General features: G+C 36.2%; 3 protein-coding genes across 3 annotated transcripts; all 3 read left to right on the top strand.

Annotated features, from left to right (window-relative positions):
• The first annotated feature begins 3,894 nt into the window (after positions 1-3,894).
• LOC121451860 (olfactory receptor 145-like) lies at positions 3,895-4,836 on the top strand. Its single transcript, XM_041657650.1, has one exon. It carries the CDS (start codon positions 3,895-3,897, stop codon positions 4,834-4,836), a length of 942 nt encoding a protein of 313 aa, XP_041513584.1.
• An 11,642-nt stretch (positions 4,837-16,478) lies between these two features.
• On the top strand, positions 16,479-17,414 carry LOC121451622 (olfactory receptor 147-like). The gene has a single exon (XM_041657316.1). The coding sequence runs from the start codon at positions 16,485-16,487 to the stop codon at positions 17,412-17,414; it is 930 nt and encodes a 309-aa protein (XP_041513250.1). The 5' UTR covers positions 16,479-16,484.
• A 5,493-nt stretch (positions 17,415-22,907) lies between these two features.
• On the top strand, positions 22,908-23,843 carry LOC121451620 (olfactory receptor 145-like). The gene has a single exon (XM_041657315.1). It carries the CDS (start codon positions 22,914-22,916, stop codon positions 23,841-23,843), a length of 930 nt encoding a protein of 309 aa, XP_041513249.1. The 5' UTR covers positions 22,908-22,913.
• The last annotated feature ends 576 nt before the right edge of the window (positions 23,844-24,419 follow it).

Here is a 24,419-nt window from a genome sequence, read left to right on the forward strand (position 1 = left end):
GGGCTACACAGATTAATAGAAATGGGTTAGATCAATATGTAAAAGCTAGCCAATAAGAAACTGAAACTAATGGGTCAGGCAGTGTTTAAAAGAATACAGTTTCCATGTAATTATTTCGGGTAAAGCTAGCCAGGTGGCGGGACACAGCCCACTGCTCCGTATTTCAACAGAGAAGAAGTGGGGGTCGATATAACCTAACACTCTGAATATGTATATGAATTTCTCAGAGATTGTGAGGAGAAATACTAACACTAAAGGATTTTAGAAAAGCCACACGAGAACCTTCTATAGTAGAAATTTCCTAATATATATACAAATGGAGTTTAAATGGGATCACCATATAATGCAGAAGACAATACCTCTACTACACATTTTATGCCACCAACTAAAAACTGCATGCTTTGGAGTGGGTTTCATTTTATTAACTTCCTGACCAATAGGGTCCTATAGACAGGCCCCATAGGCCATTGCCAAAGCAATTACTGAAATTTCTCAAGAACCAGATGGTAAATGCTTATTCTTGACATTGCTTATGTCATTGAATGTGGAAAAACCCAGCTGATATTTAACTAGAATCTTCTCCCCTACTGACTAGCATTCACAGTGCTAGAAGTTACTTTGAATGACAATGGAAGAGAGGAATAAGTAAAATCAAATCACAACAAAACTGAACAACAAACATTTTTCACATTTTATAGAAAATATTTAATGAATCACAAAGTCTTGATCTCTTTAGTACCCCCAAGGAATACATATCCTGCAGGGCACATTTTAAGTTTGCCCTAAGGAATTTTGGATCCCTTATAATTTTGGAGAGTCAGACAAAATTGAGATTCATTTTAGCAGTTGTTGTATTTCTTTTCATCCTAAATGGAAAAAACTTATAATTGGCGATATTTCCTTTTATAAATTTCTTACTGCTCTATTATTTATTTTATCTACAGACTTCACCAATTTTATAATTTATTATCTAGAGAAATGAGTCATGATTATTCTCATGTTCTGATGTTTGTTTTTGAATTCATTTAGTCTTCTTGGTTAATTTTCCTACTTCAAACTTGTACTTTCATATCCAGTTTAAGGTTAAATGTAAAAATTTAACCAAAAGCTCACTCTTTCTAATATCTGTTCATGACAACTCTATAATTTAGTTATCACTTAGGCTATTGTTTTGCAGGATTTTGTTTCTTTTGTTTTTCTGTATCCCTTTTACTATAAGACTTGTTGAATCTTCTCTTGTAATATTCGTTTTGTATTTTGTTTATCAGAACTTCTCACAGAGTTAATTTAGGGAACTTCCTTTCTCTTTTTCCTTTTCTTCCCCTTTCGTCCTTCTTCAGAGATATACCTGCTTTTGCCTCCAAAGTGCTGAAATTAAAGGCATGCATCAACACTGCCCAGCCAGGTTTAATTTTTTTAAATGTCTTAAAAGTAACTGTGAGGAAAACAGACAAATTTCACTTGATATTACACACTTTGATTAAGTAGTATGTGTGATATGTATGAAAGAGGACGTTATAAAAATAAATAGGAGTTCATCAAGTGATAGACAGTATGAAGAATTAATTGTATATTAAACAAGTTTTCTTGATTTTTCTGTTTGTAGGGTGCCCACAGTGGCAGGAATAAAATGTGTGTAAATCCAGAGCACAGGTGGGATGAAGGAAGACTGGAGACTAATGCAGCAGGAGGACTGAGTGGGTCAGGATATGGGAGGGCAGAATAGAGCAGGGGTTTGAAGAGAGATAACTGATAGTAAGACCTTTGAGAACGTTGTGTGTACGTTTACTTGTGTATGAGCTTCCTAAGATATATTCATGTATATAAAGAAATTAAATAGATCTACTTCTAATTGGGAGGCATCATTCTTCCTAGACACCATATGCTATCAAATAAAAACTGAAATTCAGGAATGGGCTACCTTTTTTGGAGTTGTATGCCAGTTGTGTTCCATATAAGCACCCTAAAATAAAGGCAATTACCACTGCTCTTGATTATGCCCATAACTTCATGGTGATATTCTATTGCTGAAGATACGATAAAGCTGGTTTCTGCCTAAAAACTTCACCCTTGTTGTCTAGATTCTGTAGTGCTAAAACCTAGGCTTGTTATTATAGGCAAATAGTAATGATCAATTATTTAGTTATAAAAATGAGAGCTAAAATAATTGCTGACCCGGCAGAATACACCTTCTCTGTTATATTGGTACACGTGTTGTAGGATTACTAAGCCCTTTTTGTTTTGATTTTCAGCTTTCTCCACAGACAAATCTCATTCCTAGCATAGTTCTTGGAATGAGCTGAGACTAGGTAGGTCATAGTCTCTAGGAAAGTGCCCCTGCCGAGTTTTCTGCTGTGGATATAGAATTAAATCGACTCTTAATAAATTTCCTTTATATATATTTTAAGCCATAGATTATGCATCTTTCAGTCTTCATTGGAAATGCTTCTTTTGGCAGAAGATGGTGATTGACATAGACATCCATAACTTGAGGTAGGAAGATTACTACATCATAGCTCTTCTCCCAAGTGTACAGGATTATAAGGAAAGAAGGGGTGAAAAAATTGTTAGAGTCAGAGATGACAGGTAACTATGCTGAAACAATGTTTTCAGGACCTAACAAGTTCACTGCTCAAATGACCTCACAGTGGCTGCATCAGTCTGCATAAGACCTATGAAAAATCAAGCCAAACAAACTTAAAGAATTGAGGGAGATTATGGTCATGATGTTCCATCTCTATCTGAGGAACTATTGACAGTTGGTGGTTAATGGGTGAAACAGTGAGTTTCAAGAATGTAGCACTTGAGAGGCTTCTTATCCTCATGTAGATGTCTCTACAGACATATTCATTCAGTCAGTGCTGACTGAACTCGGTGGATATAAAAAGTGAGAGAAAAACAAAGATGAAGATGTGAGGGTAGAAGAGGAATTGGAGGGAAAGTATCAGGTATGAACTTGATCAAAACACACTGTATACATGTATAAACTTTTCAAAAAATAAAAACAAAACAATACTGGATATCTCCAATAAGTCAATGTCATTACTATTAAAGTCATCTGTAAGTAGTATACTTAGAAGCCTGATCTCTTGGGGAAAATAGCTGTAAAACATCAGCTTTTCCAACACTAATCAGGTCCCTATGATTGCAAACTCATAAAAGCCTCTTGAGTAATCACCAGGTGGCTCTTGTGGCATCAGTATTTGATATTTACCAACCTCTGGGTTAGAGAAGGCATTCTGGGCAAAGACGACACCAAAAATCTTGCCTCCATCCCATGGCTTTTCTTAATCTGGAGGACTGAGGGCTCTTGTTCACTTATCTAAAATTAATTTTCTCTGTCACCAGAAATCCAAGCCTAGTAAAAACAGAAAATAAATTATTTTTCTTGGCTATACACTTTACAATTCATCAGTGCCATTTCTACTTGCCCCTTTGTGAGGGTGGAGGAGAGGAGTTTTTAAGTTCATTTATGAGTACTCTATAGACAAAGGTAAGTGTTGAATTAGAGCATGCTAGGTTTTCACCTCAAAATACACCTGCGAGAGTCAGTGAGTTATATGCTTAGGGTCTTTATTTTGATTTTACCTTTGAACTTGAAATGGGAGGTAAATTTTCAAGGTAGAAGCAGAACAGAGATGATGCAGAAGTAATGATGGTCGTTGATGACCTCAATATTATTCCAAAGAAGTTGACCTTTTATATGTTCATATTTATTTCTGGATATTAAGGGTTTTAAAGTTTATACAACAGAGGCACAGAGAAGAGTGAGCATGACTTTATCCTTCCATTCTGGTTCTAAGTCGCATTTTCATGGTAAAGGTTGAAGAGGGCTAAGATTTCATTCTAATAATAATATTATGTTTTTTTTTTTTTTTTACTGTTCTCACAGCTATGAACCAAGGAATGGCCTCAGAAAATGACTCTTCAGTGAAGGAGTTTATCCTGCTGGGCTTGACACAGCAGCCAGAGCTCCAGCAGCCTCTCTTCTTCCTCTTCTTGGGAATCTATGTGGTCTCCATGGTGGGGAATCTGTGCTTGATTGTTCTGATTGTTTTGAGCTCTCACCTGCACACCCCCATGTACTACTTTCTCTTCAACCTTTCCTTCACAGATCTCTGCTACTCCTCTGTCATAACACCCAAGATGCTGGTGAGTTTTGTGAAGCAGAACATCATCTCCCATGCTGAGTGCATGACTCAGCTTTTTTTCTTCTGTTTCTTTTCTATTGATGAATGCTACATTTTGACAGCGATGGCTTATGACAGATATGTTGCCATTTGTAAGCCCCTTCTTTATCATGTCAACATGTCCCATAATATTTGCCACTTGATGATGGTAGGTGCTTATGTGATGGGGATTGTGGGAGCCATAGCCAATACTGGTAGTGTACTAAGTCTGACCTTTTGTAATGGCAACATCATCAATCACTACATGTGTGATATTCCTCCTCTCAGGAAGCTCTCCTGCACAAGTACCTACATCAATGAACTGGTTATTTTCATTGTTGTGGGTGTCAATGTAACAGTGCCCAGCCTGACTATCTTTATTTCTTACACCTTGATCCTTTCCAACATCCTTGGCATCCATTCTTCAGAGGGTAGGTCAAAAGCCTTCAGCACCTGTGGCTCCCATGTTGTAGCTGTTTTTCTTTTCTTTGGAGCTATAGCCTTCATGTATCTTAAACCATCCAGTGTGTCTGGGGATGAAGATAAAATATCTACCATTTTTTATACCGTTGTGAGTCCAATGCTAAACCCTTTCATCTACAGTTTAAGGAATAAGGATGTCCACATTGCACTGAGAAAAACTTTGAGGAAAAGCATGCTAACCTAAGTAGACTCTGTATTTGTTATAGGAAGAAAATCTTAGGGTATGTGAGTCTTACAATTAGGGAGAGGACTAGGGAAGTAGCTTATTACCTGAGAATTTGCTTACATGGATTTAATTTTAATTTATGTCCTGAATTTAATTTGCTTACATGGATTTAATCCATAATTTGAAAAAAAGCCAAAGTAAAAACAACTAAAATCATATCAAAATTAAAAAATCTAGTGTGGGTTCAAAATTATTTAATAGTATGCAAAACTAATTATTTATTTAGAAAAATCCAGAAGTAAATGTAGTGAAGGATCTTTAACCATGATTCTTTTAGCCTACAGAGAACAGTTTATACTGTAATTTTTCAATATTATACATATCTTTTTTTCAATATTAAAAACTCAAATAAAAACATTAGTGCAGCCATCAAGTGATATGGTACACTTTAGCCTTAGAATGAATGTACATATAAGTACAAAACTCTGGATGATATTACATTCTGAAATGGTAATATCCTGAAGTCTTTTTAAAATATACATATTTATGTTTTTGTAAGTGTATGTTTGGGGAGTTTTATTCAAGATCTCCTCATTGCTAGTCAAGTGCTCTTCCAGAAAGCTTCACCCTAAGCAAAGTGTTGATATCTTGTATCGAGGTACATCTAGAAGTTGCTATTCCGCTAGATATTGATTTCAGTATTCTTAGAGATAGTGACTAAATAATTTGGTTAATAATCCCATGGAAATATTTGGAGGGAGTTGTATTTTAAAGGTTTCTTTGTTTCCTGAGAGGCTGAAGTTTGGTGCAGAAATGCCCCTTTTAAATATATTCTTTTCTCTATAGCCTTGCACAGTTTGGTGAAAAGGAAGTGACGAGTCTGTTGTGATTCTAGTACTTGCAGACTGAAAGTAAAACAACACTAGGTTATTCAGTATAAAGGGAATCTGTGTTAAGAATTCCTCTTATGGGCTTGAGGGCAGGCATGTGTGTATAAATACATGCTGTGTCTTAGCCGGAAAGAATTTAACTTAAGATATTTATTATTCATCAGTATAGAAATATTCTTTTTTCTGTAATAAATCATATGATCTTAATTTGTTATCACATGGCTCTTTCTGCTTATAATTTTACTGTCATTCTGTCTCAGAAGTCTTCGCAATGTGATGTAGTTTGTTGAAGTTGTAAATTGAAAATATTGGTTCATCTTAGACATAGAGATATCTAGACTTTGGTAAAAACATTAATTATACAGCTTCGAAGAAGTTTGAAGATGCTTATTATTGCAGAAAGCTAAAAGCTAATAAGGTGGCAAAATGATTTTCATATATATGAGTCTGTATGGGAAAAACAACATACAAAATTTTGAATAAATTAATACAAATTGTCAGTATTTGTACTGAGAAAAACTGTCCTATCATATTGGGTTGTTTGGTCACAGGACCCTTTTTAAGGAGGTGACTGGTGACTTTACAGATGCAAGGTTGCCTCAGAACATCTAAACGGAAAAACGAGTTGAGCAGAGCTTCAATGGCAGGAACAATCTTGACCATCATGAGCCATAGTTATGGGAAACAAATTCATGCATAGAAGAAATCTAAGCAGAATGATGTGCATAAAAGTGTGAAGAAATATTACAACACAGGGTTGAACTGGGGCTTTTCAGGCAAAAAGAGTGGATCTCAGTAAGCACAATAAAAATCCAGCTGATATCAAACATATAATGAACTTTGTTTTCTTCCCCATATTTGGAATCCTAGGAGATGTTCATTTATAAGCAGTTTAGGTTCCATGAACAAGTTTTAGTGAAATTCATGAAACAACAAATCTTAAAGAACAAAAACTTTCATGTTCTGTGGAATGAATGATGTTGCTCGGATTTTGATAAAAACATGCAAATGTGGGTCAATGTTTGTTAGATTCCTGCACCAGGAGCTATGTTGGAGCCCTCTGGCCCTGTCTCTTCATTCCTTCAGTAGGCTGTGTGAAATGGAACTGGTTAGGTTTGAATTTGGATTGTGCAAGATTCAACTCTTTGTCGTCTCAGTCTTAGCGATTGGACAGATAGTAATAGAAATGTTGTGGTACACATTTAATAAATCATACAAACTTAAAAGGTACTGCATATTGTGTTTTAAGTATCATAATCCTGAAATATAAACAATACTTATTTCATACAACTTTCCTTGCTAAATGTACCCTTGATTCTTCATAGTTTTTCAGTGCTTATTTTTATACTTTTGCCTTGAGGCAGGATTGTGTGGTGTATCTCAGAGAGGCCATGAAATGATCGTCTTCCTGACTTTGTCATATGAGGACAGAGATAATAGGCATGTGCCACTACTCTTGACTAACAGAATCTCAGTACTGATTAGGGCCAGCTGACAGTTCTGACACAGCGGCCATTGCTAGTATCAGTGTAAGCAACTGATCATAGATATTGGTATCACTGTCGCTGCAATAGAATAGGGGGAGAATTTGTGTGAATACACACTTGGGATTCACATAGGGTTATTTAAGGTTCATATATACCCATGAAAAATATATTTATTGTTACAGCTATCAGATCAATTCAAACCGTAATATGGAAAACATTTGGCGTGATTGAGATTTTTGCATTGGCAGAGAGCTTGTGTTAGGAAAATTCCTAACCCTTGCCTTAAGACAAACAGGTTTTATTTTTAACCAATGGAATTAATATATATTCAAAGCATACAAAATGACAATGAGCCTAATTAAAGGAGGTCCAGGTTTATGGGATTTCTGCAATCTCCAGTGGCCCCAAGGGAAACCTGGAAGCTGCAAAGGCAACCACAACCCAGGGAAAGAGAAAAGGCCACAAGGAGACTTTCCAGGGAGCAGTTCAAATAGACTGGGGGAGTAGTCAAAGTTTTTGCAGGCTGTCTCATCCTTCCTCAGGGAAGAGGCCAAGGTTTGGTGGGTTGCCTTGCCCCTCAGGTTTGGCGGATTGCCTTGCCCTTCATCTCGGGGAGGGGGCCAAGGTTTTGGCGGGCACAGGGATGGGGCCTCCAAAGATGGAGGCCAGAGACTGGGACTTACAGCAAGGCAGGATAAGGTTAGGCAGAATGATCAAATTGAAGACTTGTATGAAGAGGGGTGGAGTCAAAAGAGAGAGATACTAGTCAGCTGCCAGAGGAACAAGATGCCCTAGAGAATAAAAAAAACCATAAAATTGCATGGCAAAAGGTAGAGGAATAGAAATGGGTTAATTTAGTTTTAAGAGTTAGTTAGTCATAAGTTCAAACTGTAGGCCAAACATTCAGTAAATAATATAGGCTTTTGTGTGATTATTTGGGACTGGGCATTTGGCACAAAAGGAAAGCTCTGCCTCTGCTTACAAGAGTGGAGTGATAGGTATTCTAAGTGGATCAATTTAATCACTGCCAAATATATCCCTCTATGAAACCATTTTATTAATCCTCCTAAATGCATACTTTCAACTAAAAATAAAAATTGAGAAGATTATTGTTTCTCTAATTTTTTTCTTAGCCCTCTTATTATTTGTATATAGGAGTGTTTCTGATTTTTTTGAGTTTATTTTAATCCAGCCACTTCACTAAAGCCATATATCAGCCGTAGGAGTTAACTGTGATCAGGTTGAGAAAAATTATTTAATGGGTTAATTAACAAAGAAATAAAAATTAAAAACATCATCTTTGCATATCTATTTTTTGTATCATTGGGCCTTTGAAGAAAATTATGGGTTTAATTTTTAACAGATCAGATTTTCAAATAGCCATTTTACCTGTACACCTGACAGAACAAATTATCATCAGAAACAAGCATATTCAAATTAGAAGCTATGAATATACTTTATATGAGGAAAATATCTAATAAATATAAAAATTATCTCACTGGGAAGGGTAGTTTTGAATTTTACTGATTCATATTTATATAGTATATAATATACATGCCAATATTTTGATATATTTTGGTTGCACTGCTGAATACAAAGCAGTTATGGTAGTTTGATGAATAATCATAAATATCCATATAAAGCAAACCAAGTCCTAAACTAAATCACCTCATCATATTCTATACTTTTCACTATTTTGTTGGTAGCTTTTAATCACCTTGCTGCAAATAACTGCTTAGAAGGTTTTATGTAAATTAGGTAATAAAATTTGCTACTAGAGAATATAGAATGTTCAATGATTCCACTGTGCAGCAATGATCTCTTACATAGATGTTCTTAGCTGTGTGTCTTCATTTTTTCCCTAATCACACCCTCTCTCTTCTATCCAAATTGTGGGTGTCTGAGGGATCTCTGAAGCTTTACTCAATTATTTTTCATTGATTTCTCTGTATCTCAATGCACAGCATCTTTTTTTTTTTTTTGCTGCTTTTATTCTTTAAGTTTGCTCAGTTTTTCTACATTGTCTCATCTACTGTTTGTATTTGACTTTTCTTCTTTGGATCACCGACCAGCTCCCAAATCATGACACAGAAACGTATTATCAGTGTTGATGCTTGGCCTATCTTGGGCACATTTCTTTTTTAGGTTTCTTACTTGTTTATTATGTCTTATTTTGTGCTTGCTGGCTGGAAGCAGCCTAATCTTGCCCTGGGTATATCTATCTTTCTCTACTCATTTTTTCTCTTTTCTCTATTGAGCTGAGATTTCTCCTCTTACGTTAAGTTAAGTGTGTGCCTGGTCCCACAGCTTTTAGGTCCCAAAAGAACTCACAGAGGCTTGTATTCATTATAAACTGTTTGGCCTATTAGCTCAGGCTTATTATTAGCTAGCCATTACTTCTTAAATTAACCCATAATTCTAATGTATGAATAGCGAAATGGCTTGGTAACTCTTCTCAGTGCAGCATTTTTATCTTGCTTTTTCTGTATCTGGGTAGATACCACAGACTGAGCCTATCCTTTCCCCAGAATTCTCCTAATCTGATTGTTCCACCCTTGCTTCCTGCCTGGCTACTAGCCAATTAGTATTTTATTAAACTAATACGAACGACAGATCTTTACAGGGAACAAGAGCCTTCTCCCACAGCACTCCTATTTATTTTTTCTGCCTGGTAGCCACACCTATCACTCTTCTGTTTAGGCTGTTTGGCTTTTTATCAGCCCAATCAGGAACCTGAGGCAGGCAAGGTAAAGCAGATGCAATACATTTTGACATAATTAAACACACATCCCTACATCATTAAACAAAACGGAGCATAAACAAAAGTAACACTCTTTTATACAGTTAAAGTAACATTCTGTAGCATTAAAAAATGTAATACATCTTTGCCTAGTTAATTAATATGTCATAAAAATTGTTAATTCAATTCAGTGTATTAAAATAAGATTTGAACTTATTTTAGATTTATAGACAAATATTTAAAGTTATGCAGAGCCATTCAGCTTAGTTAACATGTTTTTATAGTTATTAAAATATAGTACAACATGAATCTTTGAGTTTTAAATTAGCACTGAACAATTTGGTTGAACATGACAGATTTGTAAGGAGTCAGGAGTGAATGAAAGATGAAGTTCTGTATGTGTTAGTATAGGGGTTACCATTTGAAATAGTTTGCTATCATTGAATTAGGGTGATGTGGCCTAATGCAAATAGAAGAAAGAAAGAGATGAGATAGCTGTGCTGCAAAAGTAGAATTTGAACATGTCTATATTTATTCCATGTTTATTTACAATGTACATTGGTTTGAAAGACTTTCATCATAATGTCTAGTTAGAGTTTGACAGAAAACTCTTCTTGAAATAATATTTTATATAATGTACTTAAGGTACATTCAAGTTTTTAACATAATATTTTTATTAACATTTTGAAGATATAATACAATGTAATTTGATATTATTCTCCTGATACTTCTCCTAACTCCTCTCATATACAAATCCACTCCTTACCTTCATATCTCTTCCAATTTCATGTCCTTTTCTGTTCGTTTTCTCTGTTTTTAAACAACCCACCTTGTCTTATTTGTGCTAGACATATACTCAGGCATCAGAGGTCAACCACTTGAGCATGATTGGCTTAAAAGGGGATACATTCTTAAAGATAAATGACTCTTTCCCCACTAGGAACTACAAACTCTCAATAGTGTCTTAGAAAGGGGTATGTGTTCAGGAGCCCCTCTAACCTCCATATTTCATATTCCTACAACAACTAACAGGGCTACTAGGCTAGGGAGAGTCAACTTTCTTTAGAGAATCTCATGCTTTGGTTGATGGCTCTGCACCCATGATGACACAACCAGCACTGATTTGATTCAGTGGGCTATAAAACAAGGATATAAATGTGAGAGGAGGATGTTGCAGACAGGTTATAAGAAGAACTAGAGAAGAAATGGGAGTTGAATTAACCAAAACTCATTGCATGCACATATGAAGTTCTCAGAGAATATGCGAAGGGACAGGTAAGGTTAAAGTCCTTTTGAAAAGTCATATGAAAACCTTCTACTGTAGACATTTCCTAATACATATGAAGGAAATTTAAATGGAGTCACTATATAATGCTAAAGACAATACTAGACATATTATGCCAGCAACTAAAACTTCTACTTGAAGATGAAGGATGCATAAAAGAAATCCCACACTAGCTCAGAATTGAGAAAAATAGACAGTTATTTATTTAGGGTAGACTCACAAAACAGAATCCTCTGCTGGAATGGAGAACAGAAACTGAATCCTGCAGCCAGAAAAGAGGCTGGATGCATGCTCTACATTGGCATAATAGTATAAGAGACCGTGCCCCAGTTGGTGGGTAACTATATGACTTTTTATAGCACCTCCCCCTTTTGTTTAAATGAGAGAGTTCTAATCCTTATACAAAATTATATACAATAAGATCAAATATCTAATAATTACCTTATCCTAACTAGTTTAAGTCTTGTATAATAAATAACTTAGACAAGTCATGAGAGAAAAGTAACTGCAATCTAGTCTTTAACCCCATTGAAGACCCAAGAAAGGAAATAATGTTACTTGAACAAGCAGGAATTGCAATTAAGCAAATTCCAAAATGTGCAACAAATGACAGAGACAACTGGCTACCTAGGCAATCACCCAAAGTCTCATTTGCAACGTTGAAGCAAACAACTTTGGCTAAGGCCTAGAATAACTGACAGACCATTTTTAGAGGCAGGAAAAATTTTAAAACCTTTTTACCCTGTCTTGGCAAGATTTGACAGTCCTGCTTATCTGTTTTCGGATACCATGTATTTTGTCAGTGGTTGAGGCATGGACATTTCTTTGCCCAAAGGTGACTTTTGCCAAGAAGAAAACAAAACCCAGGTGGAGTGTCTTTTGTGTTCAACATTTTCTCAGGAATAGGTCAGAGCTGCCAGAAGCAAATATGTCTCACTTTAACAGAACCCTAAGTTATTTAAAGCCATATTTTATAGTGGTTTAAGATTACCTATCTATGTAGAATATAATTTCTATATTTCTAAAGACCCTGATTAGTCTAACTATGACAAACATAGATTACTATTGATCTATAATTTTTAATACCTATATAACTTAAAGACTTAAACTTTGTATTAGAATATTATGCAATAATCAACTGTGCAACAAATGAGGAAAATGACCTCAAAATCTAAACAATGTATAAGTAACTTGATCAGAGGTAGAAATGTACATTGTGGTATGATAAATAAATATCAATATATAAAAATGTTTTAAGCAGAGGTAGAAGCATGCATGCATATAACTAAATGTAATTTAACTTTGTATCAATATACAAGAATCTATACCAATGTAATTGTCTCTAAATAATAACTCACAAATATTCACTCTATTATTCACTATTATTATTAATTTGAGTAAGCTCACACTAATCTATTATCTACTCCCAAGAAAGGGCTGCATTTATTGACATATTATTGACCAATAGGGTCCTATAGTCAGGCTTCCCAAACCTCACAGGCCATTGGCAAAACAATTGTTGAATGTTACCAAATCCTGACAGTAAGGCCTAATTGTTGTCTATGTTTATGTCAGTGAACATGGAGAAATTTATCTACTACCCAGATAGAACCTTCACTCCACCAACTAACATTCATAATGCTAGAAGTCACTTTGTATGCTACTGGAAGAGAGAAATGCATAAAAAACAGAATCAAAACAAAAATAACCAACAAAATGTTTTTTAACTTTTTATAAAACATTTTGAATGAATCACAAAGTCTTGATCATTTTGAGACCCCCAAGGAATGTCTGTCCTGAGGGACACATTTCATGTTAGCTTTAGGGAATTTTTAGTCCCTTGTTAATTTGGCAAGTAAGGAAGAATTGAGATTAATTTTAACAATTGCTGTATTTCTTTTCATCCTAAATAGAAAAACATGTAATTGGGGTATTTCCTTTCATGAAAATTCTTTCTGCTCTATTATTTACTTTTTCTTAGACTTTGCCACTCTTGTGCTTTGTTGTCTATAGAAATAATGTGTGATTCTTGCCATAGTCTGATGTTTCTTTCTGTATTTATTTGGTCTTCTCACCATTTCTTCTGTTCCCACTGCTGTAATTTCATCTGAAACTCATGCTACTTCTTTCCCTTCCCTTCTAGTTATGTTCCCCATTGTTCTCAGGTCACATTTATCTTTCTAAGTACTGTAGATATTTAGTTATGTGCCACAAAAAATCGAACATTTTAATGGATCCCCAAAACACTACAAAAGGAACAGAACAATAGATTTTGGCATTTCAGTCCTCATTATACTGCACTGTTACAAATTTTCCTCTGATTTCAGTCTATGCAACTATTGTATGTAAAGAGACACCTTGTACTCTCAGGATTATTTCAAAGATCAGGGTGATATTCATGGATGAGAGTTATGGCTTTTTATTGTATTTCTTCTGTTGTTCATTAATCTGGAATTACCTCTGGTTGGTAACTGTGACTGAACATTTTTTATGATTGCCATAATTGCTTACCTTCTTATCTATAAATAAGAACTTTTGTTCCTAATACTTCTTTTACTTGGGGCAAATATTGTGAGCAATATCCAGTATGCATTCTTAGAGAATTGGGAAAGGATGTTCACATATTCATTCGTTCTTCCATACAATTTTTATAGATCATCCCCTTCATGTTAGGCTTAATTGTTTTAAGTGCCTCAGAGGTAGACAAAATCTCTTTGACATTATAACCTTTTATTAAGAAGTATGTTTGATATGTACAAAAGAAGATATTCTAAACTAATATATAGGATTTCATCTAGCGACAGAAAGTACAAAGAATCCTGTATATTGGACAGGTTTTCCTACTTTTCCATTTGGAGGGTGCCTAAGGTGACAAAAATAAAATGTTTGTAAATCTGGAGCACAGATGGGATGAAGGGAAGAATGGAGACTAACGCATCAGGAGGACTGTGTGGGACAGGATATGGGAGGGTATAATAAATGGGGGAAGTTGGGGAGAGATAACTAACATTAAAATCTTTGAGAAAGTTGTGTGTATGCCTTCTTCTGTATAAACATCTTGAGATATATTTTTGTATAAAAAAGAACTAAATGTAGTTACTTTCTAATTTGGAGACAACAATCCTCTTAAACTCCTGAAGCTATCAAATAAAAGTGAAATTCAGGAATGGGTTACCTGTTTGGAGCTGTATGCTAGTTGTGTCCTGAAGAATCCTCCAATATTACAGGCTGTTGCTACTGCTCTTGATTATGCCCATAACTTGATGGTGAGGTCCTTTTGCTGAAGATACCATATATTCAAGTCAAAACATGGGGAAATGAAGCTCTTATCTGACTAGAAGCTTCATCCCTAGTTTCTAGTTTGATAGTACTTACAGTGTAGGCATGCTGTCAAAGACAAATAGAAATAATCAATTTTATGTAGCTGTGGATCCTAAGATCCCCAATAATTGCTGACCTGACAGAATATACCCTCGGTTGTTGCATTGGTGCAAGTGTTCTGTGAGTGAGCAAGCATTCTCTGTTTGGATTTCAGACTGCTCTACTGATAGAACTCATTTAGCATAATTCTTAGGGCAAGCTACTTGAGACTAGATAGTCATAGTTCCCCAGGGAAGTACCTATGGCTCTTTTTCTGCCATGAATATTAAACTGATTGCTAAAAAATTTCCATAATAAATTATTCCCATAGATTAGTGCATTCTTTAACTTTCATCAGAGATGTGGGTTTCTTGGCATAAATGGTGATTAACACAGACATTCATAACCGGGAAATGGGCGGAGAACAAGAGTTTGGGAGTCCTCAGTCTTAGATGGGACCTGTACATCATAGCCCTTCTCCCAAGACAAAGGGATCATAGGTAAATTAGGGTGGGAAGATTGAAAAAGCCAGAGGTGATAGATAACTACACTGAAACCATGTTTTGAGGCCTCAACATGTTCACTTTTCAAATAAACTCACGTTGGTATCAACAGTATGCATAAGACCTGTGTAAAATTAAACATTACAAAATACAGGCCTTGAGGAAAGATACAGTTATGAATTTCTACTTCAAGGAGAAGAACTACTGTTAGTTGGTAGCTACTGGGAGAAACATAGTCAGTTTCAAGGTTGGGGCCCTGGAGAGAATGCTTATAGTCATATAGATATCCCTAAATTCATATATGTATTGACAATACTGATTGGACACAGTAGGTTAAACAGGTAAGAACAAAAAGGGTGAAATTTTGAGAGTATAGTGATGGGAGGTTGGAGGGAGGAACTACAGAGAAAGGATTCAGGGTGACTTTGGTGAAAACACATTGTATAGATGTATAAAATTTTTAAACAATAAATATAAAACAAAATTGCATACCTCTAGTAAGCCAATATCACTACTATTGAATTAGTCCCTAAGAACCATAGCAATAAAGCCTGATCTCTTGGGGGAAAATACCTGGGAAAGAAAAACTTTTCAATATTTAATGAGGTCCTGAGACTAGAGTCTCATAAAACTCTCTTGAGTCATAATCATTTGGCTCTTTAATACACCAGTAGATGCTATTTAACAACCTCTGGGCTAGAGAAGACAACCTTGGAAAAGTCACAACTGGAAATAATGATCTACTATCATGACTTTATATAATCTCTAGAAATGATGGCTCTGATTTTGCCATTCCAAAACTAATTTCCCTCATCATCAGAAAGGCAAATGTAGTAACAACAGAAAAGTGTTACACACACACACACACACACACACACACACACACACACACCACACATTATCAGGGCTATGCACCTATATAGCTCTTAATGCATTAAGTACTTGCCCATCTGTGAGATAAAAAAAAAGACTCAGTGAGGTCACTGATGAGTTTTCCTTGCATAGGGGTAAGTATTGAAATGGATACATTCTTGTTTTTCTTTCTCCAGGACACCTTGAATCTATGATGTGCCTTGTGTCTTCTTTTCTGAGATAATCGCTGAACCTTAAAGAAGAGGTAGATTTTGAGAGTAGAAGCAGAACAGAGACGCAGTAGAACCAAATACAGTAACTGGTTCCCTGAATATTATTTTTAGAGAAATGACCTTTCGCACTCTTATGCTTATTTCTGCACAAAAATATCCATGATATGTAGAAAGAAAAAGCACAGAGAAGTGTGAGCTTGAATTGAACATTCAATTCTGGTTCTTAATCTTATTTTACTGGGGTAGGTTACAGAGGATTGGGATTTTATTTTAACGTTACGATTTTTTTGTTCTCACAGATAAGACTCAGAGAAGAATGGCCTTAGTTAATGACTCTTCTGTGAAAGAGTTCATCCTGCTGGGTTTGACACAGCAGCCAGAGCTCCAGCTGCCTCTTTTCTTCCTCTTCTTGGCAATCTATGTCATCTCCATGGTGGGGAACCTTGGCTTGATTGTTCTGATTGTTTTGAACCCTCACCTGCACACCCCCATGTACTACTTTCTCTTCAACCTATCCTTCACAGATCTCTGCTACTCATCTGTCATAACACCCAAAATGCTGGTGAGTTTTGTGAAGCAGAACACCATCTCCCATGCAGAGTGCATGACTCAGCTCTTTTTCTTCTGCTTCTTTGTTATTGATGAATGCTACATTTTGACAGCTATGGCCTATGACAGATATGCTGCCATCTGTAAGCCTTTGCTTTACCAGGTCACCATGTCTCATCAGGTCTGCCACTTGATGACGGTGGGTGTGTATGTGATGGGGTTTGTGGGAGCCTTGGCCCATACTTGTAGCATGCTAAGTCTGACCTTCTGTGATGGCAACATCATCAATCACTACATGTGTGATATTCCTCCTCTCAGGAAGCTCTCCTGTACAGATACTGCCATTAATGAACTGGTGGTTTTCATTGTTGTGGGTGTCAATGTAACAGTGCCCAGCCTGACTATCTTTATTTCTTACACCTTGATCCTTTCCAACATTCTTGGCATCCATTCGGCAGGGGGTAGGTCAAAAGCCTTCAGCACCTGTGGCTCCCATGTTGTAGCTGTTTCTCTTTTCTTTGGAGCCTCAGCATTCATGTATCTTAAGCCTTCTCGTACATCTGGGGATGAAGATAAAGTATCTACCATTTTTTATACCATTGTGGGCCCAATGCTGAATCCTTTCATCTACAGTTTACGGAATAAGGATGTCCACATTGCACTGAGAAAAACTTTGAACAAAAGCATGCTAACCTAAGTAAGAATCTGTATTTGTTATAGAAGTAACTCTTAGCACATTTGAAGCATAGGACTGGAGGAGTCACTTATTTGCAAGGACATAAAATGCTTTTATAAAAACACAGGATGTGCTGTATTGAATTTATATTTATAATACCTTGGTACTAAACCAAAATTGAAATGTGAACCTCTGACATGTGTGACACCTATATGTTCTGAGACTCATGTGCAGGCTGCACAGACTGATAAAGAATAATCAATTCACAAGCTGGCCAAGTTCTGAAAATACAATTGGTCATGGTCCTGCTTCCAGTGTTGACAAGTCAGTTGACTGAAGTTTAACATTTAGAAAGTGTGGATGTGTTGAGAAGAGAACCAGGGGATTAAGCTGTTCAAGGTTTCAGGTACAAGGAACATGTTTGGTTAGTGGTATGGGTTCATGAGTCCCTCTTATTCCATGTTACTCTATCACCCAATAGGTGATATAGAGTAGGTAGAGTCAGTATTGCTAAGGAAGTGGCATTGCTCGAATGCCTATGTATCAGAGTGGCTTTGCACCCATATTGACACAACAGCACTGATTTGAGTCAGTATATTATGAGAAGGGGACATGAAATTGAGAGGAGGATGAGTTACCTGAGCTGAAAAAAGATCCGAAGAAGGAATGAAGAAATAGGAGTTGATTTCATCAAATCAGTATATGTAGGTTTATATGTATATATACATACATATATGTTTGTATGATACTCTCAGAGAATATGGGACAACTGACACTAAAAGTTTGCAAGATTTCGAGGTTATGGTAAACAACTTTAAGCAAAGAGGCAACTAACACTGAAGGTTTTTTTGAAAAATTTTGTGAAACGCTTCTACTGTAGAAGTTTCCTAATTAAAAGAAGTCACCATTAAGGCGGAGACAAAACCCAGCAAGACATTTTATGACACTAACTAAAACCTCCCCAATGCCCTGAATGGGTTATATCATGTTAACATGTTGGCCAAAAGGGTCCCACAGACTGTCCATCTAAAAGTCACAGGCCTTTGCCAAAGTTGTTCTTACTGCTGTCCCCCAACAACCTGACAGTAAGGTCTTATTGCTGATACCATGACATTGAACATGGAGAGTACTTTGCATGGACTGAAGGAAAGAAATGAACAACAAAGAAAAAGTACTTAACATTTAATATGAAACATATTTTAATGAATCACCAAGTCCTTATCACCATGGGACACCAAGGAAAGTCTGTCCTGCAAAGAACATTTCAAATTTGCCCTGAGGAATTTTTGGTCCTTTAATAGTTTTGTAGTATCAGGAATAATTCAGATTCCTTTGAGAAGTTGCTGGATTTATTTTTGTCTTAAATAGAAAAATCTGCAGTGAGAGATTTCTTTTTTCTTCTTTCTGTTGTTTTATTCAATTTTTCCCAAGATTTCACCAATCCTGTGTTTTGTTATCTAGAAAAATGACCTGTATATTTCTCATGTTCTGACAGTTATTTCTGAATTTATTTAGTGTTGTTGGTAAATTCTCCTTTCAAACTTTTAATTTCAAGTTCAGCAGCTCATAATGAAATATCAAAATTTAACCAAAATTTTACTCCTAACTTCTGCTTGTGGCAATTCCACAATTTAATCAGCACTAAGGCTAGTGTCATTAAGGTTTGTGGTGCTTTTCCTTCTCTCTATCTTTTTATGATAAGTCTGTCTGAGTTCTCCCTTGCAAAGGTTTTCCTTCCTTCCTTCCTTCCTTCCTTCCTTCCTTCCTTCCTTCCTTCTTTCCTTCCTTCCCTTCCTCCCTCCCTCCTTCCTTCTTTCATTTCTTTCTTCCTTCTCTCCCTCCTTCTTTCTTACCTTCCTTTTGGGTTTATCAAACCATCTTTCAGCAGTACTCTTAATTCACACACCTTTTATTTCTATTTTCTTCCCCTTCATTACTGATTTACTCCCTTCCCTTTCTCACCTTTCTTTTGTTCCCACTGCTGTAATTGCCTCTACAACTAAGGCTATTTCCTTCTCCCTAGTGTTAGTCATCTTTCCTGGTGTTCTTTGGCCATATTAATCTTCTAAATCTTGTAGATATTTCAATTTTAAGCCACAAAAGTATAAAACCTTTGAAATACACCTAATGACACTTCGAAATTAAGATAACTTTATTTTAGCATGTCAGATCTTACAATCTACTGTTACAATTATTCTCTGATTTGATTATATGCTACAATTGTGTGGAAAAACAAATTGGGTATTCTATATATTTTCAGAAAATCAGGGGAACATTCGTGGATGGAAGACATAAGATTTTTTTTCTCTCTGAGCTTAGTAACTGCAATCTGGAATTTACTCTGATAGTCTTTTGGAGTTACCTGTGATTCTACATGCCTTATGGATGTTGCCCTGTCCACATTCTTGTCTATAAGAACAAAACATTGGCACTATATAAGTTTTTTTTTTCCTGTGGGACAAATAGAATGGGTAGTATCAAGTATGTATTCTTAGAGAACTAGGGAGGGATACTAATTTATTCATTCTTCTATATATATTTATAAAGCACCCATTACACATGTCAAGTTTAATTGTTTCAAAAATAGCTCTGAAGAAAGCAGTCATATCATTTCAATGTTATGGACTTAGATTAAGAAACATGTGTTATATGAATGAAGATAGACAGTTATAAACAAGAATAAAAGATTTCATCTATTGAAGGAAAGTACAGAGAATCCATAGTATGTAAGTCAGGTTGTCATGCTTTTCTAATGGAGAGCTCCCAAACTGGTAGGAATAAAATGCAGGTAATACTAGAGCACAGATGATGTGAAGGCAGAATGGGGACTAATAGAGCTGAAAGGATTGGTTCGGGCAGGAGATGTGAGGGCAGAGTAGAGGAGGGAGTTTGAGGAGGAACAGCTAACACTAAAGAGTTTTGAGAAACAATGTGTAAACAACTACAGTATAAACGTCCTAACATATTTTCATGTCTAAAATGAGTTTAAGTTGAAAACCTTGTCAGTTGGAGAAAGTGTTTCTACTAGATACTACAGGCTGGCAAATAAAACCTAGAACCAGGAATGAGCTACCTTTTTTGGAGTTGTTAGTTGATTGTGTCCCCACAGATCCCCTAATATTACAGGTATATACAGTGCTCTTAATTTTTCCTAAACTTGATGATTCGACCCTATTTCAGAAGACTCGATTATTCAAGTCGCAACAAGGGGAAATAGAGCTTGTGTCTATCTAAAACTAGCTTTTGTATTGTCTCGCTCTAAAAATATTATATGTTACCATGTGTACTTTTTGAACCTTTTTTATTTTTTGGTGATTTAAAACAAAAATAATTGATTAGATCATACACACCTACATAAAATGTAAAACTTCGATCCACTTCTCAAACACACAGACCTGAAAAAAGGTGTGATAATTTTGCTTGTATTATATGAAGTCATCACAAATATTAATGTCTGTCACCATGATTCAAAGACTTGTGAGAACTGAGCCTTTCCTGATAGCTGCCTTTCAACTGTTCTGTGCAGCTAAAGAGATAGCAGGATATATCATTACTGGAAAGTTGGCCATGTCTTGTGTAAGAAGCTGAGAGGTGAATCTGGTATTGTCCAGCTTTTAAAGTATTCTGCATGCTATTAAAGGAGAACTATAATAATCAATAATCAAGCGTGAATACTAAAGCTACAGTAAAGGCTGGTCTGGCAGACCATCCCCACTAGTGTACTATATCCATAAATGTTGTGGGAGTAACCAATAACTTTTAGATTGGATATCCGGCTTACTCCACAACCAGTACTCATTCTTAGCATGGTTCTTGGGGCATGAGAATAGATAGGTCATAGGTCCTAGAGAAGTACCTATGATTATTTCTCTGCTGGGGATATAGTATGAAACTGAAAAGTAATAGAATGCCATTATATGTTATACCCATGGACTAATGTATCTCTCAACCTTCATTAGAGGTACTTCCTTTGGCAGTAGATGATAGTTAACAAATACATCCAAAACTGGTCATCAGGTAGACAATAAGGGACTGTGAGTGCTTACTCCTACATGGGACTTCCACATTTCTCTCAAAACTCACAGATTATAATGGAAGTAGGAATTAAAAAATTGAAAAAGCCAGTATAATTAAAAAATTATACTGAAATTACGTTTTCAGAATTCAGAATGTTCACTGCTCAAATACATTCAAAATGGTTGCAACAGTGAGAAAATATGCTAAGATCAAGCCCACCAAAATCCAAGCATGGGGGGAGGATATGGTCACAACATTCTACCTATAAGTGAGGAACTGTTGGTAGATGGTTACTCGTATAAACCTAGTAATTTTTCTTCAAAGATGTGCCACCTGAGAGGCCACCTAAACTCACTTAGACATCCTTACACTCATATACATACTGGCGGTGCTGAATGGACTCAGTGGTTTAAAAAAAATGTAAGAGAAAAGAAAAGGTGAAGTTGAGAGGGAAGAGTATCAGTATAATGGGTGAGAATCATAGGAAATGAATTAGGATAAATTTGATCAAAACACATTGTGTTTGTATATAAAAGTTTTAAACAATTACATTGAAAGAAAATGATGATCTATACCTCCAATATGCCAATGTCATTATTGTTGAACTAGTTTGTAAGCACCGGAGTGGCAAAGCCGGATCTCTGAGGACAATAACTGGCAATCACAAGCCTTTCAACAGTTATTCAGGTCTCTAAGACTGAAAACTCAAAGAAACCTCTTGGGTCATTACCAAGTGGCCCTTGTGACATCAGTAGATGCTATTTTCCAACCTCTGAGTGAGAGAGGACATCTGGGGAAAGCCCAAGCCAGAAATCATGGCTTCTTAGAATCTAGAGGAAGGAGATCCCTGGCTTATCCAGTCCAGAATTAATTCCACTTATCACCAAACAGCCCAAATTCTGAGAACAGAAAACAGCATATTTCTCTCATTGTATGCCTGACAATCCATCAGTGTTACCTGTTCTTGCCCCTCTGTGGGAGTAGACAAGAAGAGATAGCAAGGTTAGTTGTAAGTTCTGCAAGGAGAGAGGTAAGTGCTAAATTGGGTCTTCCTTCCTTCCTTCCTCTCTCTCTCTCTCTCTCTCTCTCTCTCTCTCTCTCTCTCTTTCTTTCATTGGTTTGGCTTTTGTTGTTTTTTTTTTCATCAAAACACATCTGAGCAATCCAGTGGGTCTTTGATGTGCCTTGTGTCTTCTCATTTCTCAAGATGACCATTGAGCCTGAATTGGGATATGGCTGGAAGCAGGACAGAAAGGGTTCAGAACCAAAAATGGTCACTGGTGCCTGACTATTATTCCCAAGGAAATGGCCTTTATTTATTTATTTTTACTTCTGTGCATGAGGTCTTATAAAATGTATAAAACAAATTCACAGAGAAGTGTGAGATTCAATTTATCCTTACATTCTGGTACTTAGTCTCATTTTAATTGAATAGTTTGGAGAGTGCTGTGAATTCATGCTAATGTTAATATTTTTACTGTTCTCACAGCTATAAACCAAGGAATGGCATCAGAGAATGTCTCTTCTGTGAAGGAGTTTATCCTGCTGGGCTTGACACAGAAGCCAGAGCTCCAGATACCTCTCTTCTTCCTCTTCTTGGGAATCTATGTGGTCTCCATGGTGGGGAACCTTGGCATGATTGTTCTGATTGTTTTGAACCCTCACCTCCACACCCCCATGTACTACTTTCTCTTCAACCTTTCCTTCACAGATCTCTGCTACTCCTCTGTCATAACACCCAAGATGCTGGTGAGTTTTGTGAAACTGAACACCATCTCCCATGCAGAGTGCATGATTCAGCTCTTTTTCTTCGCTTTCTTTGTTATAGATGAATGCTATATTTTGACAGCCATGGCCTATGACAGATATGCTGCCATCTGTAAGCCCTTGCTCTATCAGGTCACCATGTCCTATCAGGTGTGCCACTTAATGACGATTGGTGTGTATGTGATGGGATTTGTGGGTGCAATGGCCCACATAGTTTGCATGCTCAATCTGACCTTCTGTGATGGCAACATCATCAATCACTACATGTGTGATATTCCTCCCCTCCTGAAACTCTCCTGCACAAGTACCTACATCAATGAGCTGGTGGTTTACATTGTTGTGGCTGTCAATGTAACAGTGCCCAGCCTGACTATCTTTATTTCTTACACCTTGATTCTTTCCAACATCCTTGGCATCCATTCTGCTGAGGGTAGGTCAAAAGCTTTTAGCACCTGTGGCTCCCATGTAATAGCAGTTTCCTTTTTCTTTGGTGCTATAGTCTTCATGTATCTTAAGCCTTCTAGTGTGTCTGGGGATGAAGATAAAGTATCTTCCATATTTTATACCATTGTGGGTCCAATGCTGAATCCTTTTATCTATAGTATAAGAAATAAAGATGTCCACATTGCACTGAGGAAAACTTTAAAGAAAAGTATATTTGCCTAAGAAGAATCTGTTTTGCAATGGGTGTAAATCTTGGGACACATGAAGTTTACAATTAGAGAGAGGAATGCCTAGAATCCTCTCATGGGCAGGATATTTGTTGTCGTTCAAAAGGCTTTGGATTTGACCCACAGTGTTGGAAAACAACCATGAAAACAACTAAAATAACACAAATATCTCACCAAAATCTATGGTGAGAAAATTGTATAAAAACGTTATTTAATATAATGAAAAATTAAGTTAATTATCAATAATTTCCTGAAGGAAAGACACTGAAGCATGATTAAGCCATCATTTTTTTAGGGTACAAATAACAATTTTTTTCTGTAATTTCTCAACATTCTGTGTTCCTATTGTCTGTTTTGAAAATGATCAGATACATTTGTTCTGCCTTCTATGAGTATGATATGCTCCAGCATTTAAGGACAAAACCCTAAATGATATTATATTCACAAATGGAAAGGTCAAGAGATTTTTTTTTAAATGTACATTTTAATGTTTTTACTTTGTAGTGAGTTTTTGGGGGAACATATCAAGGTCATCTTTAGTTCTAGGCAACTGCTCTTCAACTGAATTACA

This window comes from Microtus oregoni, unplaced genomic scaffold (assembly GCF_018167655.1).
Source record: "Microtus oregoni isolate MIOR12 unplaced genomic scaffold, Mior012 000008F_ref0000371, whole genome shotgun sequence".
In the NCBI taxonomy this organism is placed as follows: domain Eukaryota; kingdom Metazoa; phylum Chordata; class Mammalia; order Rodentia; family Cricetidae; genus Microtus; species Microtus oregoni.

What these genes read in the sequence shown, in the direction of transcription:
- LOC121451622 (XM_041657316.1), top strand. Translation starts at nt 16,485, where the DNA reads ATGGCCTTAGTTAATGACTCTTCTGTGAAAGAGTTCATCCTGCTGGGT.
- LOC121451620 (XM_041657315.1), top strand. Translation starts at nt 22,914, where the DNA reads ATGGCATCAGAGAATGTCTCTTCTGTGAAGGAGTTTATCCTGCTGGGC.
- LOC121451860 (XM_041657650.1), top strand. Translation starts at nt 3,895, where the DNA reads ATGAACCAAGGAATGGCCTCAGAAAATGACTCTTCAGTGAAGGAGTTT.